Raw genomic sequence first — 19,318 nt, 5'->3', positions numbered from 1 at the left:
TAGCAACGCCCCCAGTGATGTGACAGTAGCAAAAAATCCAGATGAGTCGGATTTTGTGTTGGGTGCGACTTTGACTCTATTGACTTTAATGTAAGTCACGCTAGACACATGACTAGCTTGTGACTTGGCTGTGTTATTACAGCAAATCACAGCTGTAAAATAGTCACACATATTATCAAAACTATCAAAGGAACCGGTCACAAAGAATTCACCATCAAATCCTTTATATATTGCTAGTTAACAGAATTCTAGGCAAGCTAGTATGTAGTATATCGAGTCGCAAAAAAACAAGTTTTAATAGTGCATGGCTTATGCAAATGACATGGACTAGTCAGTCATCTGCTTCAGGGAACAGTCATGACTCTGGGCTGTAAACCAGAGTGGATGGCTACAGACCCTACAGGGAAAATTCCTAGTGGGCCAATCCATAGCGGTTACTGATACTCTCCCTTGTTCCTTCCCATTAGTAATACAGCAATAGGCGTTCCCGGCAATCGGACGAGTACACATGGAATTTATAATCCACACCTCACGTCAAGTTATCTGCAGACCTGATTCGGAAACCTCTGCACAGTGTGTGGATGAGATCTGTTTAAAATCTCCTCCGTCCTGCTGCTACTGCGGATTTAACCTTTACCCTCAGTTCAGACCTGAGCGTTTTACAGCGCGTTCCTATGCGCTGTAAAACGCTCGACAAGGAGAAACCAATGCTTCCCTATGGGAATGGTTCTCACCTGGGCGTTTTACAGCGCGTACGATCGCGCTGTAAAACGCCCGACGCTCAAACAAGTACATGAGCGTTTTTTTGGGCGTTTGTCGCGCGTTCCCGTACATAGACTTTCGGGAACGCGCGACAATGTGTGTTCACTTGTCTCTGTATGCGCGCTTGTAAACGCCCGTACAATCGCGCATACAGAGCGCTCCTTTCAGAACGCTCTGGTGTGAACCCAGCGTTAGGCATTAGACCTGCCTACTGAACAGGCTCTACCCACCATTGCATATTTGCAATGGACTCGCCTACCAGCATCATGACCAGGACTAATGGATTGCTGAAACCCTCATACTTGTGTTGGTCTCAACTTCCGCCAGTTTGGATCCACATACAACGAGACCATTTTTCACATTTTTTTCAGAGATACTTTATGATTTCATTCTGCACCTGGCTTTAATCACGCCCATTGTGGTGGGACTGACCTGGCGAGCAGAGCCCGGCATCAATACATTTGCCACTGAACTCTAGCTCCTGCGCTGCTTCTTCCGGCTCACCAGGCATGAGCTGGGAGAGTTATGCCTCATTCACACGTCAGCGATTCACGGACATGTGCTGTGCGTGTTCTCCACGGACAGCACACGTACCCATTCATTTTAATGTGTGTATTCACACATCTGTGTTTGAGCACAGTCCGTGGTTTGAGCACGGAAGCATGTTCTATTTTGTACTTGTTCACTAATCCTTCACGCCCACTATAGTCTATAGGTCTGTGAAAAAAAAAACTGCAGCATGGATGCCATCCGTGTTTCATGGACCATTAGGGAGAGATACTATGAAAATTAATTTTCAGCATCACAGTGTCCGTGAAACATGGAGGACACACAGAGCACAAAACGGACACACAGACCAAACACTGATCCCTCATGGATATCTTTATGGATGAATCAGTAACCATCTTATCACAGATTTTATCACGGACATGGACGTGTGAATGAGGCATTTGTTTAGGTAGCAGGAAGAAAGAGCGCAGGCATGAGACTTCAGGAGCTAATGCAATGACAACAAACCATGCTTTGCACGTCAATCACTCCACAATGGGCGCGATTACAGCACAAACTGTGTGACTATTACCCGAAGCAGATGACTAGACAGGCTTATTTGCATAAGTCACATTTAATTTTCAGCTTACAACAAGATGCATATTTAGTCTATAAACTGGTAGTGCCCATTTTGTAATGTTTCTCAGTATGAACAGAATGGCAGGCGCTGTGGCTGTCTACTGAGGTAGGTGGGGATGTAGATCTGGTGTGATTATAGGGTAAGTGAAGAGGTCTGCTGTGAGTACTAGGGAAGTATATGCTATAACTTCTGGAAAAGTGATGCGGAAGCGGATTCGAGTGTCTACTGGAAGTGGAGAAGAGAGTGAAAAACACATTTTTCACAAATAGAAGGGAAGACACTTCTTAAAAAATAATCATTCAGAAGTGTTGCCCATGCTAAACTGTTCACAGGACTAACTAGGGGATGTGGAGAACAATACAAATATACCTTTTGTGGAGCTTTTCACATCAGGAGTAGTGTGAATAATATGTTTTATACTGCCAGATTCTTCTCCTGCAAGTGGCCAGGGCGGGGCTTTACTATGAAGTGTTCTTTGCAAAATTAGCTACTTCACAGCCCCTCCCCTTTATTCTGGGTGACACTGGTAGAATCCAACCAGGAGACCACTACAGCGGTCAGCAAAAAAAGGGTGTGGCTGTCAAGCAGTTCAATGCAGAAAGCACTTCAGAGTGAAGCCCTATGTCAAGTGCAGTTTCAGGTATATTTATACTACTCTCCTCAGCCCCTGCTTAACACTGTCAGCTGTTTAGCATGGTCCAAACTGGATCTAAGTCGACGCCTGAGTTTTCTTTTTTTTAATGATACAGACAGCCCTGTGAAAACTGGTGAAATGATCCACGTTCAGTGTAAAAGGTTGAAGCCATTGACACATAACAATTAAGTTTTATCAAACAAGAGTAGGATAGATTTACTTTGTGAAGCTATTCATATTACACTCTCCAGCCCGATTTTGTACATGACACTTTAATACTAGGGTCCGTTGAAAGATCTGTGCTATTTTGCTTTCGTGTGCCTTCTGACAGATTTATAGGATACTTTTAAGGCAAATTAAATAATGTATTTTCTCTATAGCCATTGACATTATCATTCCATCAATCCTGCGTTCTATGGCCAAGAGCAAGGTTTTGAGAGCTTCACGGCAATTTGTAGTAGTCATTTTCTTCTTCAACTCTACATCATATATATCAATCCATCTTTTTTATGCGAGCTGGAATTTTGTTAAAAAAGGTGTGTGCGCTGGTGGAAGTCAAGCTTATCCAATGCTATAGTGTGTCACTGACAGGAATAAAGTGGTTAGCTGATGGCGGTAGTAACACAGCTTATACCAGGGCAAATAACCTTTCTTAGACTGAGGGCCACATCAGTCATTTTACTGGAGTGTATGTACAAACAGCACACGTAGTGTTCGCTTAAATATGCTTCATTTATATTATTAGGTCTATAAAGGAGGTGTGAGCAAGATGGTAATATCGGAAGCAATATTATCACTTGTGCGACTGTACACTTTTTTTTTGTTTTGTTTTTTAATACAAGTGCAGGGCAAGCAATTTTATGAAAGGGAACCTGTCAGTACCGCCTCGACTGCCTTAAAGGGGTTCTCCAGAAATTATTTTAAATAGCTGCCAGCAACCTAGAATGTAAGAAGAAATGGTTGCTACCACTTGCAAAGCTGCCTAGGAGGTTTAGGGGATGGGGCCTCACTACACACTAACCTCTGTCACTTGCAAACACTACACATTGGCCAGGGTTCCTGTCAGGCTGCTCAGCTATGATCACATATCATAGGCAGGATCACATCATTGCCATCTTTTGTAGAGCAGTGTAGTGTATAGCGAGTGTACATCTCCCCCCCCCCCCTCCCCCTAGATGTCTCTGAAAGAGGTGGCAACCAGTCCTGCTCACATTCTAGGAAATATTGTGGGCAGGCATTATAAATCATTCCTGGAAAACCCCTTTACCATTCGGACCATGGTGTCCCTGATGGTGTTCTTATATTGTTCTTCCATCTTCATCTTTATTCACTGCTCCCGCTGTATGCTAATCAGCTGTTTGAAGTCAAGGAGACTGGCACCTTCTTGCCTGAAGTCATAGTTGCCACACCCAAATCTTGCCCCTTCTCCTTTGATTGACGTTACCTAGCACCTCCTAGGGAACGTCAATTAAAAGAGAAGGAGCAGGATAGGATTTGGATGTGGCAACCTTGACTTCAGCCAAGAAGGTACTGACTTCTTTCAAACTGCTGATTAGCATACACCGGTGAATAGATGATTTTCACTGCATTTGGAAGACAGAAGAACCATATGAGAACACCATCATGGACACCATGGGCCAATTGGGGAGGTTTGGAGACTGACTTTGTGCTGACAGGTTCTCTGACTTTTCTAGAACACTTAAAGGGGTTGTCGGGGTTCAGAGCTGAACCCGGACATATCCCTATTTTCACCCAGGCAACCCCCTGACTTGAGCATCGGAGCAGTTCATGCTCCGATGCTCTCCTTTGCTCTGCGCTAAATCATGCAGGGCAAAGGCATTTTTTGAAGTTCCGGTGATGTATCGGGCTCTCCATGGGGCTGCCAGGCGGAGGCTTCCACCCAGCAGTGAACCTGGTGACGTCACCGGCACTGATGGGTGGGCTTTAGTGCTGCCCTAGCCTCTAAGAGCCGGTGACGTTACCAAACACACTGCTTGGCGGAAGCCTTCGCCCGGCAGTGTGTTATTGTAAATGAAAGAGCCCTTGCCCTGCGCGATCCAGCGCAGGGCAAAGGAGAGCATCGAAGCATGAAATGCTCCGATGCCAACATCAGGGGGGTGCCTGGGTGAAATTATGCGTATGTCCGGGTTCAGAGAAACCCCTTTTATTAGGAAATGCAGCATACTTATGTGCCTCTATGCCAACAGCAACTGGCTCTTGCAAGGGAAAATCCACATGCAGCAGCTATCAGTGCTCAGTAGACGTTGCATACAGGTTTCATGCAGGCTAGAAGAACAGCTTGTCCTCAGCCTGACTGCTGCTGCTAAAAAACCTGATGTACGCGATGTTTGAGTTTTTCTATCACATATTCTTCTGCTCCCAAGTATGATTATTATATTAAGCACTGCCACCTCTGATCTCCCCCTTTTTCGTCTCGCTCACTAACGAGCTAGCCATCCAGGAGATAGGGAGAGTGGAGGGTGTCTGAGCAGTCTTATAATAATTTCACACTGGCCTATGTCTGATTATAAAAGCAAGAACTATCACCTCTATTCTGCCTCCTTCCTGGTTCGCTCACTAACTAGCCAGCCAGGAAGGGAGAAGAGACAATGTGTCAGTGATCGGTATATATTCTTTTATTATTTTATCACACTTTTTTTTAAACAAATAGCGTGTTTTAGAAAACCATGAGTTTTTCTACAGAAAGTATGCAATCTCCTCTGAAAATCAACATGAAAAAAAGGCATGGTAAAAAAAATAATGTAAAAATACCATAAAAACATATAACATTTACATTTTTCACAACAGGGCCAAAAAACAATGGATGGCTATGGGACAAAAACTTTATAAAATTAGCCCAAAAAATTCTATATCCAGGGCAAGCTGTATTCTACATGAGAAATTAACATAACATTAAAGGGGTTTTCCAAAGAGATTTAAAAAAAAAAAAAAGCACATGGACTCTGCACTTCCTGGTCCCAGCTCAACGTATAGGAAAGGCCCGCTCAATCAATCACTGGCTGAGACAGGTTACCACTAAGTAGTAAAAAATAGTTGTAGAGCAGCACAAAATGGATGTTTTGACCTGTCCGAAATGCATCAGCCGTGGTGGAACCGCCAATCCAACGCCATCCCATAAGTACAAGTAGATAAGGAGAGAGTTTCACAGCAGCATATCCAGTGTGACTTTTTATTTGGGGACCAAGAGTGCACACACAAATAAACGACGTTTCGGCTACACAGTAGCCTTTCTCAAGTATACGTTGTCTATTGGTTCACATGCGGCGCTTGCTTGGAGAGGAGAGCGGCCTCTTGGCTGACAGTGGCGACGGCGTCCCTCCCACTCACAGACGGGATGACATCACGGACATGCGCGGTAGGACCATAGAGACGCCGACAGGTATGGCCAGTGTGGAGGTGCAGCTGGAGGCTGCCTAATGAATAACAGATACTTTCGACCTTTGAAGCAACATTTCTATTGGCAGCAACGATGGTTTTAATTAGCACACAGGTGATATTAAGCAGTATGTCTTCCTTACTGGTTATATTTTGTCACATGGGGGGCTCATTATAGTATTTATATGTTCAATGAATTTTGTACCAGTATACTTGAGAAAGGCTACTGTGTAGCCGAAACGTCGTTTATTTGTGTGTGCACTCTTGGTCCCCAAATAAAAAGTCACACTGGATATGCTGCTGTGAAACTCTCTCCTTATCTACAGGTTACCACTAAGGTCAGTGATTGGCTGATTGGTACTCGGAAGCGGAGAGCAGCAAGGAGCAGACCAGAATCGGCAACGCACTGGCAGGGATCGATTAGGGTAAGATTTTAGGTTTCCAATCCTTGTGGCCCTTTTTAAAAACATGTATGTCCCTGGAAAATGATTTTAGAGGCATTTTATTTTCCCAAAAAATAAATGTATGGCTTATCCAAATGGTAGGTGATAAATTGCGTGTGGGTCAATGACTGGGACCTTCAGCAAACACTAGTCAGCAGTACTGATTAAGAGGTCCTCCTATATTCTACAGTGAAATAAACAGCGACACTTAGAACAGTGATTTCCAAGTGATTAGTGGGAATCCCTTACATTATTTTTACTCAGTGGTAACCGTGAGACCCATTACTACCTTAAAGATGCTTGGTGTAGGGGAGGGCAAAGCATTCTGTAATTGTACTAAATGGCCAACATTTGTTGGCTGTTTGCCTATACCTCTGGCAAGCATTTTGAACAGGATGAGTTTGTCATCCCTACTGTAAAGGAGACATCTGTAGCTGCTGCCGTCTTCTAAGGAACCCCAGACCAGAACTAGGATTCTTAACAAATCTGTAAAGTTCCTTTTAAAGGGGAATGAGAAGAAAAAATGCAAAAAATAGAGATAACTAAAATATCCCACCAGCTTACTTTTAAAGGGGTTGTCTCGGCTCATAAAGTCATATTTATTGTGTGTTTATTGTATTTACAATCACTTATTAATATATTTCTATTTTCAATAATGCTTCTCTTCCCTATTTTAGACCCTGCTCGTCTCTAGGGGTTACATCCACCTCTGTAATGCACATACGGTGGCGCACATACAGGCCAGTACATGTTTTCCCGTCCCCGGCCACCGCTCTATGTATTATAGTCGGAGATTGGATATGCTCCTCTCCCGGCCACCTCGTTCCTCCTATAGAACAGCTCCAGAGCATACACTCCCGCCCTGAAGCTGTGCTATACAGTTATGAAAACAGGGAAAAGTATAACAGGTTCGGGGCTTGCACAAATAACCCCGGACCTGTAATATGACAGCAGGTACTTCGGATCTGTGTCTGTAGGAACCTTCAGGTCTGACCTGAAAGTTTCCTACAGTACGTGGCAGAGGGATCCCATCTGTCTCCTGGTAACCTTATCAGCAGACAGACATCGCTCTTGCTGTATCTCTGTATGGAAGTCAGCAAATGGCAGTTATCATGTAACAAAGTTAAAGGGGTAGTGCACTAATTTATATTGATGACCTATCCTCAGGATAGGTCATCAATATCTGATTGTCGGGAGTCCGACACCGGGGGCCCCGCCGATCAGTTGTTTGACAAGGAAGCAGTGCTTGACCCTCCCTTTGCTAAACCCTGCCCCACAGTCATTCCCCATCTGAAAATGGAGGAGATTAACCCTGTGTTCTCTGCAGGGCTTCTACAAGCCTGTTTCAGGAACATATCGAAAATTTTGCCGGCTGACCAAAAGTGGGAGCAAGATTACTCGTTTACCATGCGTTTCTCAGATGCAGCGTTCCTTTAAGCGGACATATAAGTCTGGCTACTTACCAGTGTGCAGGCGGATGTGAACCTTTAAACTTCCAGAGGTAGAAAAGCACTTCATGCAGAATTCGCACTTAAAAGCCTTGATGCCCGTGTGCGTCTTTATGTGAGCAGTGAGGGTGCTCTTCACAGCAAACGCCCTAAAGCACTGCATACACTTAAATGGCTTCTCATGAGTGTGTATTCGAATGTGTCGAACCAAGTCACTGGGCTTCTTAAACTCCTTTTCACAGTAGGTGCAAACATGCCATCGGACGCCACTCTCCTCTCGAACTGAACCTGAAACTAATGATTGTTGAAAAAAAGATGGTTAGTTATTTAGGAAATGCCAGAGAAGTCTATGTACCAGTGATACGAATTTGGGATTCATAATTGTTAGTCCAGAACAAGTGTTATAAAGCATGTGGTCAGGGTAGGCGTCAATGCAAATGAAGAGGTAATGTGTCACATATTTGTATAACTCAGTTATACTGTATATATTACTCTTAAAGGGGTTATGAAAGAATAGGGGATGGTTTTGGCAACTCTGTAATGGGTTGTTCAATTTTTTGTATGGTTGCATTTTACTCATTTGGGGCTAAAAATGACTTTTTCAATTGGTCTTTATTAAAAAATTTCAGCAGTTTTTGTCATAAAGAGGCTCTTTCAGATGAGCGTGTCCAGTGCGGAAATCACATAATGCTGTCAGTGTAATTCTTTAGGAGTTAGGTCATGCAGAGACACACAGCATTATAAATCAGTATCATGCCATGCGCTCCTGTGAAAAGAGCAGTGTCCATAAAAGAGAAACGCACTCACACACACAGATCGTGATTTGCACTGGACACACCCGTCTGAAACAGCCCTTAGGTTTTTTCAGCCAAGCTGCACAGTTATCTTAGTTTCCATTTTAAGCTGCTACGAGACCGCACGATAATCAGCCAAATTATTAGGAACAAGCGTTCATAGAAATCGATGAGCCGTTAAACGAGCAGAGGATCATTCATCAGCTCATGGGCATCTTACATCAGGATGAAAGATGCCCAGCTACTGCCAGCACATCTATAATCAGGAATGAGCTACCGATAATGAATAGAACAGAATGAGGGAGGGCTACTATGTATAGACTCTATTTCTGAACTCCTGACACTTATTGAAAGGGGTATTGTGATCGTCCATATTGCCTCCTTTGCTGGCTGGATTCATTTTTCCATCACATTATACACTGCTCGTTTCCATGGTTACAACCACCCTGTAATCCACCAGTGGTGGTCGTGCTTGCACACTACAGGAAAAACGGCTGGCCTCTCTGGTGGCCAGGACCGTGGGAGCGCATATAGGCTGGTGCTTTTTCCTATAGTGTGCAAGCACGGCCACCGTTGCAGGGTGGTCTGTAACCATGGAAACAAGCAGTGTATAATGTGATAGAAAAATGAATCCAGCCAGTAAAAGAAGCAATATGAATAATAACAATACACTAGTAAGTGCCTTGTATTAACTTTCTCTACGTGATAAATGCCATTTGCCTATTCTTGTCCGTTTTGCTGACGGAAGTGAAAAAGAAAATGGCAGCATGCACATGGCCGCGATCTATGTTTTGTGGATCCGCGATTTGCGGACTGCAAAAACACATACGGTCGTGTGCATGATAATAGTAGCATAGCTCCACCTGCTGTTTCTATTGAACAGCTTTTCTGTGTCCACCTCAGCAATTACAGTAACGCTGTCTCACTCTCTTATCACTGGCTCAGTATTTCCTCTGAGAAGCAGAGAATACGCTGAAGCCTCTGAAGCAGACGGCTCATCATGCCAGGAATCCCGGCTCATACTTGAAGAAGCATAGGGAGAGGCAAGACTAATCATGTGTGTCAATCTTGGCTCAAATACACAAAAAATTTGATGAGCGATATTATTTATTACAACCCCTTTAAACGGAATCAGCCAGTAAAAGAATAGACAATTCCGTACCGGACAGTTCCGCAACACCGCTCCACTTCTCCCGCCAAGGCTCTGTTTTCCCAGCTGCAGGGGTGATATCATATCTACAACATGTGATCAATCACATAATTGGCTGCAACAGTCACATCTTCTCAATGTGACGTCACCACTGCAGCCGGGAACACAGAGCCCCGCTGGGAGAACCAAGGATCTGTTAGGTAAGTAATAATCTATTATTTATTACAAATGGATCTCCTGAGTTGTACAGTTTGCTCCTAAAACCTGACAACCCCTTTAACACTAGGTATACTTTTCATAAAACTCTGTATTGGGCGGTTCCTTTGTTATTCCTCCTAAAAATCTCTAAATAAACTGACAACTGAGTGTTACCGGTTGGAAGTGTGTCCTTGCGCACTCTCACACTGTCCAAACTGTTCTGACAGTGCCAGACCGTGTAGCGACACACCCCTTCGACAAGGAGAAATGGCAACCCCCAGTTGTCAACTTCTTCATAAATATCTAAGAGGAATAACAGAGGAACATTATGATGCAGAGCTCTAAAAATATGCTCCATAATGATTTCCAGGGGAATGTCTACTTTTACTAAAGAGGCATGTCCGGCATGATGACAGATCCTCTTTTATGGAAGTTAGTAAGTAAATGTGTGTCTCTCCAGGTTACAGAAGCGAGAACTAGAAAGAACAAACGCGCAGATCCTGCAGACAACTACCATCTTTGAAATACAATTCATCACAATTAAAAAGACAGTAATTGCTCAAGTGTGAGCCAATTACGACATTTTAATTGAGTCGTGCAATAACTGCGCAGACAAGCTGCCCTTCTGAAACATGACGCGCAGGTCTGTCAATGCTTTACCTTGTGCAAATGCAGATTTCTTTTTAAAGATTCTTTTTTCATGTTTCTCGGCTTTATTCTGATCTTCTGGTTCTAGTGCAGGCCCTTGGTCGCTGCAGTCCATCTGCTGACTTGATATACATTCAATTTCTTGAATGGTTGTCTTTCCTTGGCTGGGATCGCTAGGAAGTGGAGCAACCGGTATGGATGACAGTCCACTGTTTTCTAAAGCTTGCTAACAGGACGGTATCAAAAAGACAAAGTTCTGTAATCAATTAATTCGCTCCTATCATAAAGGAATATAATTAACAAAATTCTTTAACTGACGTTCAGAATTAAAGGGGTTTTCAGAGTTTACCAAATATACAGAAAAATACCCCTGTGTGTCTGATAATATCACTAGATAATGTCACTAGAGATCAGCAGTAGTTATTTTTCAATATCTTGTGTAGCTCTCTACAGCACCTTTGTTTCACTGCTGCTAGGGCTTGCCGTGTATAGGATTACCAATGTAAAGACCTTCAGTTCCCATGACTCCTCTCTCTTCTTATAGGCATTGGGGGAGATTTATCAAACTGGTGTAAAGTAGAACTGGCTTAGTTGCCCATAGAAACCAAACAGATTCCACCTTTCATTTTTCACGGCTCCTTTGGAAAATGAAAGGTGGAATCTGATTGGTCGCTATGGGCAACTAAACCAGCTCTACTTTACATCATGCTCCACTATTACATATTGCAAAAGTAGTGCTGTAATTATTCCCGGTGTGCTCAGCTATTCTTTTACTCATTGACCTGCATTATTTGCTGCCCAGCATGTGAAACACCATCACTCCAGAGACAAAAAAGTAGGGTAGAATAGTGGAGCACTGGAGATAAGAGGAATGCTCCAGACTGTACATTAGAAATAGACGATTTTTAATGCATTAAAGGGATTTTCTGAGATTTTTTTTTAGCTGATGGGCTACACTGTATAGCAGTTGTGCTTGGTATGGCAGTTGCACCTAGGCCATGTGACCGATGAATGTGAGGTCACACTACCTAGGCAAAGCTGCAAGTGCCAGTGCTTTCTCAAACAGCTGATTGTGAGGGCCCAGGGTGAAGACCCCATTAAAACCATTTGAACATAACCTTTGAAAGGGATATGCCACCTCTCCTGACAGATCTGTGTTAATAACTACTTGCATTCTCTGTGAAATAACAATTCTGGACCGCCTTCTGAAATCAAGGCAGATCAGTACATCATGCAACTTATTTTAATAAGTTCACTGAAAACTGTGAAACCGTTGCATATATAAATTACCCAGCTGTAAATTACCAAGTAAATATTACCAAATGTCTAGCATTAAAGCATAACTTTCATTAGTCACTTAATAGGTCAGTATAAACTAGCTAATCTAGCCACTGCATATTCAATTCAACAGAAAAGAATACTTAAAGGCTATATACACTTTTCTATGATTGCATTTTACTCATCTTGGGCCAAAAATCATTTTTTTCAATTGGTGCTTATTAAAAAATGTTCTGAGATACATGGGTTAAAAATCAGTCTGCAAGCTGTCACATTCTTTTCAGTTGGACACGAATTGAGCTATAATGAGTGTTTAGGAGGTCAGGAGATAAGAGCTACACATAAGCCGTCAGATGAAGGGATTCAAAGCAAACACATGCAAACAGACAGATTTTTAACGGCTGAACGAATGTTCTAGTGAGATATAATGGGTATATAGCATTACACATATGGCATCTTGCACTTGGAATACGTGGGCTTGGGAATCATTTGTTCCTGGGTATATAAGCATGCAGATACATTTACATTCTAATAGAGAAAACCTATTATGCCTTTTATACACACCTGTAAAATGTCTTGATTAATCCCCACTGTAATGTTCAATGGTTGTCCCGATGGTTGATTTTGATGACTTTCTATAGAAACTGGCTCGTCCAGCTCTAAAATCTGCTCGATAACATCTGTCACAACCGGCTGCTGTCCTTGTTGCCCAGAAGCAGATACGCCTGCTGTGTCTGTCTGAGCTGGCACAGGGCGAAAAACTACTGCCTGCTGGAAAAAATATATAACTAATTAAAGTCAACTCCTGTTTTATCAGAAAAAGAGCAAAACAATATAGAAGATGTACACAACAGGCTACAATTGTAAATTCTAAAAAGGACGAATAGTAACAAATGTTTCAAGACACTCATGAACAAGCCTGGCAAATGTGTTGCCTTGACTAGCCTGTGATGCCCATTGCCTTTCTGTAATAGTTTAATTTGATCTCTGTGCGACTTTTTGTCTTTCAACTACATTTAATCCTTTTTTGTTAGGCTGAAAGGGAAGCTGTTCCGCGCTCCGCCAACTGTGTTAGATGGAGTAATTTACTCTGCTTCCAACTTCAGTCTACCAGGTTTAATCTTTATATACAGAGGAGACTAGAAGATGTAATTAACACATGGAAAAATAACTAGCACAATATACAGTGCCTTGCAAAAGTATTCACCCCCCTTGAATTTTTTCGTATTTTGTTACATTACAGCGTTAAGTTCAATGTTTTGTTAATCTGAACTTTATGTGATGGATCAGAACACAATAGTCTAAGTTGATGAAGTGAAATGAGAAAAATACATAAATAAAACTATTGTTTAGAAATAGAAAGCAGAAAATTGGCATGTGCGTATGTATTCACCCCCTTTGTTAGGAAGCCCAGAAAAAGCTCTGGCGCAACCAATTACCTTCACAAAGCACATAATTAGTGAAATGATGTCCACCTGTGTGCAATCTAAGTGTCACATGATCTGTCATTACATATACACACCTTTTGTGAAAGGCCCCAAAGGCTGCAACACCTAAGCAAGAGGCATCACTAACCAAACACTGCCATGAAGACCAAGGAACTCTCCAAACAAGTAAGGGACAATGTTGTTGAGAAGTACAAGATAGGATTGGGTTATAAAAAAAATATCCAAATCTTTGATGATCCCTAGGAGCACCATCAAATCTATCAAAACCAAATGGAAAGAACATGGCACAACAGCAAACCTGCCAAGAGACGGCCGCCCACCAAAACTCACGGACCGTGCAAGGAGGGCATTAATCAGAGAGGCAGCATAGAGACCTAAGGTAACCCTGGAGGAGCTGCAGAGTTCCACAGCAGAGACTGGAGTGTCTGTACTTAGGACGACAATAAGCCGTACGCTCCATAGAGTTGGGCTTTATGGCAGAGTGGCCAGAAGAAAGCCATTACTTTCAGCAAAAAACAAAAAGATACGTTGCGAGTTTGCGAAAAGGCCTGTGGGGGACTCCCAAAATGTATGGAGCAAGTTGCTCTGGTCTGATGAGACTAAAATTGAACTTTTCAGCCACCAAAGAAAACACTATGTCTGGCGCAAACCTAACACATCACATCACCCAAAGAACACCATCCCCACAGTGAAACATGGTGGTGGCAGCATCATGCTGTGGGGATGTTCTTCAGCAGCCGGAACTGGGAAAGATGGATGATGCTAAATACAGGGATATTCTTGAGTAAAACCTGTACCACTCTGTGCGTGATTTGAGGCTAGGACAGAGATTCATCTTCCAGCAGGACAATGACCCCAAACACACTGCTAAAGCAACACTTGAGTGGTTTATGGGGAAATACGTAAATGTGTTGGAATGGCCTAGTCAAAGCCCAGATCTCAGTCCAATAGAAAATCTGTGGTCAGACTTAAAGATTGCTGTTCACAAGTACAAACCATCCAACTTGAAGGAGCTGGACCAGTTTTGCAAGGAGGAATGGGCAAAAATCCCAGTGGTAAGATGTGGCAAGTTCATAGAGACTTATCCAAAGTGACTTGGAGCTGTGATTGCCGCAAAAGGTGGCTCTACAAAGTATTGACGTTAGGGGAGTGAATAGTAATGCATTTTAACTTTTTCTGTTTTTGTCCTATTTGTTGTTCGCTTCACAATAAAAAAACAAGTTGTGGGCATGTTCTGTTAATTAAATTATGCAAATCCTTAAACAATCCATGTCAACTTTTGCAAGGCACTGTATGTATTACATCATTACTCCTTAAAATGCTTCTCCCAATACATTTTTTCATTTAAATGCTCCAGCTAAAGATACCTCCATAATTTAATGCCTATTAATATTGCAAACTGGCAAATTTTGTATAGACGTTTTTTCATTGGAAAGACGAGAAGTCACAGAAACCTTCAAGTGCTTTAAAGGTTATGAACACCTTTGGGAGAATTTAAAAAAAAAATCATTGCATTCCATTCATTTTGGGATAAAAATATTTTTTTCAATTGATGTTTATTACAAACTTTCAACTGTTTTTCCCCTACAGTTTTCACTTTCCATGTACATGTATTCTGCTCCATAGTGAAACCATAAGAGAACTGCTGTATCCCTTATCTGTACTTTCCTAACAGCTCATAAACCGCTTGATAAGAATTTAGCGTAAATGAGTGTTTATGAGATGTCAGGAGTTCATAGATAAGGGCTACAGATTCATTCACTGAGAAGGGGGAAGCAAAAGTCTGCAGATACGCTGAAAGTGAAAGCTGAAGATGAAAAACTGTTTAAAATTAATTAAAAGACCTATTAAAAAATTATTTTAAACCTAAAATAAGTAGGATGGCAATAATAAAAAAAAAAGTGCTGCCAATGGTGTTCATAGCCTTTAATTACTGAAGTCCCAGATGTATAAAGGGCCAGTGAGTGTCCAAGAGTTTAATAGATTAAAGGGATTATCTTGGAGTAAAATTATGGTGACCTATCCTCAGAATAGTTCTTCAATATCAGATCAGTGGGAGGTGCGACTCCCGGGACCCCTGCCAATCGGCTGTTTGAAGAGGCTGTGGAACTCCATAGAGTGATGTGCCCTCTTTCTAGGCCAGTGATATCATATTTATTGGCCACAAGACCTATGAGCAGCTCAGTCCCACTCAAGTGAATGGGCCTCAGCTGCAATACCAAGCACAGCCACTAAGCAATATATTGCATGGTCTGTCCTGAGACCCCCGGCTATCAGCTGTTTGAAGAGGCCGTGGCCTTGTCTGAGTGCTTATCTGATATTGACGATCTATCCTATGGAAACCCTTAAATCCAGCAGCCAGAAATAAAATACAAACATTACTCACCCATTAAATCTAGAGTTCCAGCACCAGCGCTCCCCAGCATCTTTGGCTGCAACGGTCATGTGGATGTATTGCACATCATTGCAGCAAAAATTGCAGGGATCATCGAAGCAGTGGAGGATTTAAAAAGTGAGCACTGTTTGATTTTTATAACATTTCCAGCTACCTGATTCATTCCTTAGGGTATAGCTACACGGAAATTAGGGTGTGACACGTGTCGCGCGCCCAAGTATCGCAGTGTCACGCTGCCATGGAAATGATGTTCAGCACTGCTGGATTTTTTACTATTCTGGGTTCGTGGTCAACGTGCAAGTTGTGCTTCGACACATGGACGCAACCAAAATCTGTAGCTGTATCCTTACATTTGCAGACAAATCATTTCAGAATTCAACAGGCTGCCTTCCTCTTACATTTGCAGAATACAGACTACCATAAGTCTGGCTACTTCTGTAGCCTGAGAAGGTGGGCAGACAAGGGATTTTTTAGCAGCATCGTGATCAGGATGTCATTCTGCTCCACTATAATGTGGAGTAACACGTTAAAGATGCTGTGAAAGTAGTAGTTGTTATGAAGCAAAACCAAAAATACACAACATAAGCAATTACCAAATACGGTAAGTATCAATATTTTAATTTTCAAAGGTGTATTCCAGTTGTATAAAGTTATCCCTAACACGGGATAGGGGATAACAATTAGATTGATGGGGCTGAACCGCTGGGACCCCTACTGATCAACAGAATGTACCCTCCGGGGCCCTCCAAAATGAATGAAAGAGCAGGTCGGGCATATGCAATGCTACTTTTCTGGGGCCCAGTGGGGTATGGGGTCCCCATTCTCGTGATTGGTGGGGTTATGCAAATTATAGAATGTGTCCCATTGTGGTCCACATTGTGGACGAGAATAGTCATTTCTAATGTAGGGAATTAAACAAAAAAAGGCCAAGTGCATAAGGAACGTATCTGTATTTTTTGGATCCATGGTTTATGGACCGACATACAGACATGGCTGTGTACATAAGGCCAAAATTGGTAAAAAGTTGAGAATTTTCAATTTAAAGAGGTGGCTCCCCTGACTGTATATAACTAAATTTGTGCTGAAATAACAATTCAGGAGCACTTCTTCTATTAACTCTACATTGTACTGCTTCTCTGTTATTGCTCCTATAAATGTATGACTAAGGCCTCTTTCACACTACCGTTTTTTTTTGCTGTTTTGCGGGCCGTTTTTTGCGTTCCATATACGGAACCATTCATTTCAATGGTTCCACAAAAAAAACTGAATGTACTCCGTATGCATTCCGTTTCCGTATTTCCGTTCCGTTGAAAGATAGAAGATGTCCTATTAGTGCCCACAAATCACGTTCCGTGGCTCCATTCAAGTCAATGGGTCCGCAAAAAAAACTAAACACATACGGATATGCATCCGTATGTCTTCCGTATCCGTTCAGTTTTTGCGGAACCATCTATTGAAGATTTTATGCCCAGCCCAATTCCGTGAAAAAAAAAACGGACCGCAAAACACTGTAATAGCCATACGGTAGTGTGAAAGAGGCCTAAATGGGTGCTACCAGAGGCAGACTGAGCGGGGACATTTCGCTTTAACAAAGAAAATAGCAACATCCCTTTGTCAATGCAATAAAAAAAATTCGAGGAGAAACAACAGAGCAACGACAACACAGAATTATGAGGAAAGATGCTCCAGATTTGTTATTTTATTGGGGGGGGGTTAAAGGTAGACATGGCAGGAGAGTGAACGGTGCTCCGCAAACAAAAGACAATCAGTAATTGTTTTCCTGACCATCTTATTGTTGGGCACTGAGGCATTTTATCTATAATTGGCTTCTAAATTGAACGTCAGATGTGCCAGTGCTGTCGATTTTAAATTTAGCAGATATTAACCAGAACTAAGATCAAGTAGAAGCAATCTATCTCCTAAAGTGGCATTCTGCCAGAATATGTGCCCATTATATTACTCCTGCATTCTGTTTTCATACTAATAAGCAATCTGCCTTGGGCACAGAGATCCAGAAGCCTGGCTCAGCAACGTGCCATTTAATGTAGCTAATGATCGGAAAACACTACTTCCAAAAACAGCAGGGCTTTATTCTGGCTTTAAGTGTTTTTTACCAATTACCTAACATAAAAGCCAAGAAGACTGGTGTGAGGACTATAGGCCTGTGTGTTAAACAGAAAGTCAACTTAAAGCGGTATTTCCATCTGAGACAATAGGGGCATATCGCTAGGATATGTCCCCATTGTCTGATAGGTTTGGGTACCACCGCTGGGACCAGCACCCATATCGAGAACGGAGCGGGGAAGATGGTGGCTGGAGGACCCCACCACCAAGCGCTATCCCCATAGTAGTGAATGGGAGCGCACTGCACTTGCGCGGCCACCACTCCCATTCATTTCGATAGGGCTGACGGAAATAGCCAAGCCAGCGCTAGGCTATTTTCGGCGGCCCCATAGAAATGAATAGAGGGCAGATGCACATGCACAGTGCGCCCTCCACCACTTTCAGGGCTCTGTTCTCTGTCTATGTGTGGGCCCAGCACCTATCAGACAATGGGGGCATATCCTAGCGATATGCCCCCATTGTTTGAGATGGGAAAACCCCTTTAATCCTATAGTTACAGCAGGTAACAGTACCCCTCATGAAAGTTTGGTAAAAAAGTGTAACACCGCTTACAGGCAAGGTTGGGTGTAATGAAGAAGCACCTGCTCCCATCCACATGCAATGCCAAGGGGGCACATGTATCCTCACGTCTCTATATTCCCATTTCCCAACTCTAACTCTACTTTCAATGGCGCAGAATGCATGCAACCCCCAATCCATAGCTTCTCCCTACTCTCTAGCAGACACACAGCCAGTGAGGGTGCACTCAGAGTGCCCACTTTCCCCATGTACAGTATATCTGTTCTAGTGCCAAACACCATTTCAATAGCATTCTAAAAGCCACCTTCTTCAGAGCCAGTAAGTGGTCACTGGCTCTGGGATTATTCAGTAAGCTACTGGTTTTGGGAGTCCAGACAAATAAAACTTGATAGGACATTAGACAAACACACATTAAAAAAGGATCCTTTAGGCCAGGGATCAGCAACCTCCAGCACTCCAGAAACTGCAACTCCCAGAATCCTCCTTTCACTTCTGTAGAAGTCACAAGAACAGCCGAGAAAGTTTGCATGCTGAGAGTTGTAGTTTCACAGCAGCTGGAGTGCCGAAGGTTGCTAATTCCTGCTTTAGGCTCTGTTCACATCATGTATAGTCATGGCCATATACTCAAAACATATCTATAGGATCTCCATTTACTTGGCAAGGCCAAAACAGAGCTTCTTGTCTGTTAGTATACCTGCCTTTTACAGTATGGATTACCACATTAGACTGCACTATGCCATACAAAGATATACAGTAAAAAAATAAAAGGTAGACCATGTGGTATACTTTCTTCACAACGTATGGGCAACATGTCCCATTGAATGCCTATGTAGTGAAATAGGTCACAGATTTCTTTCTGAGGTATACAGTGGGACATCCTTCTGATTTATAGCACTGATGCAGACTACGCATTACATGAACAGAGCCTTAGCTCCCTCCGCCTATCAGGAGT

At 42.6% G+C, this 19,318-nt stretch overlaps 1 protein-coding gene across 5 annotated transcripts in view; it reads right to left on the bottom strand.

Annotated features, from left to right (window-relative positions):
- Positions 1-19,318, bottom strand: part of ZNF236 (zinc finger protein 236) — a 154,701-nt gene that overhangs the window by 101,831 nt on the left and 33,552 nt on the right. For 4 of the 5 annotated variants that reach the window (XR_005779072.1, XM_040432600.1, XM_040432602.1 and 1 more), the window contains exons 9-11: positions 12,445-12,651; positions 10,615-10,828; positions 7,828-8,106 (exon numbers count right to left, since the gene is read on the bottom strand). Coding sequence is in view for 4 of the 5 variants with exons in the window: in XM_040432600.1 (XP_040288534.1) it covers positions 7,828-8,106; positions 10,615-10,828; positions 12,445-12,651 (700 nt within the window). In the remaining variant the exon portion in view is untranslated. The remainder of the gene's footprint in view (positions 1-7,827; positions 8,107-10,614; positions 10,829-12,444; positions 12,652-19,318) is intronic. The other variant, XM_040432601.1, reaches the window with a different exon arrangement.

This window comes from Bufo bufo, chromosome 5, assembly GCF_905171765.1.
Source record: "Bufo bufo chromosome 5, aBufBuf1.1, whole genome shotgun sequence".
In the NCBI taxonomy this organism is placed as follows: domain Eukaryota; kingdom Metazoa; phylum Chordata; class Amphibia; order Anura; family Bufonidae; genus Bufo; species Bufo bufo.
Note: the sequence above shows the minus strand (reverse complement) of the source record. Positions and strands in the feature narration are given on the sequence as shown.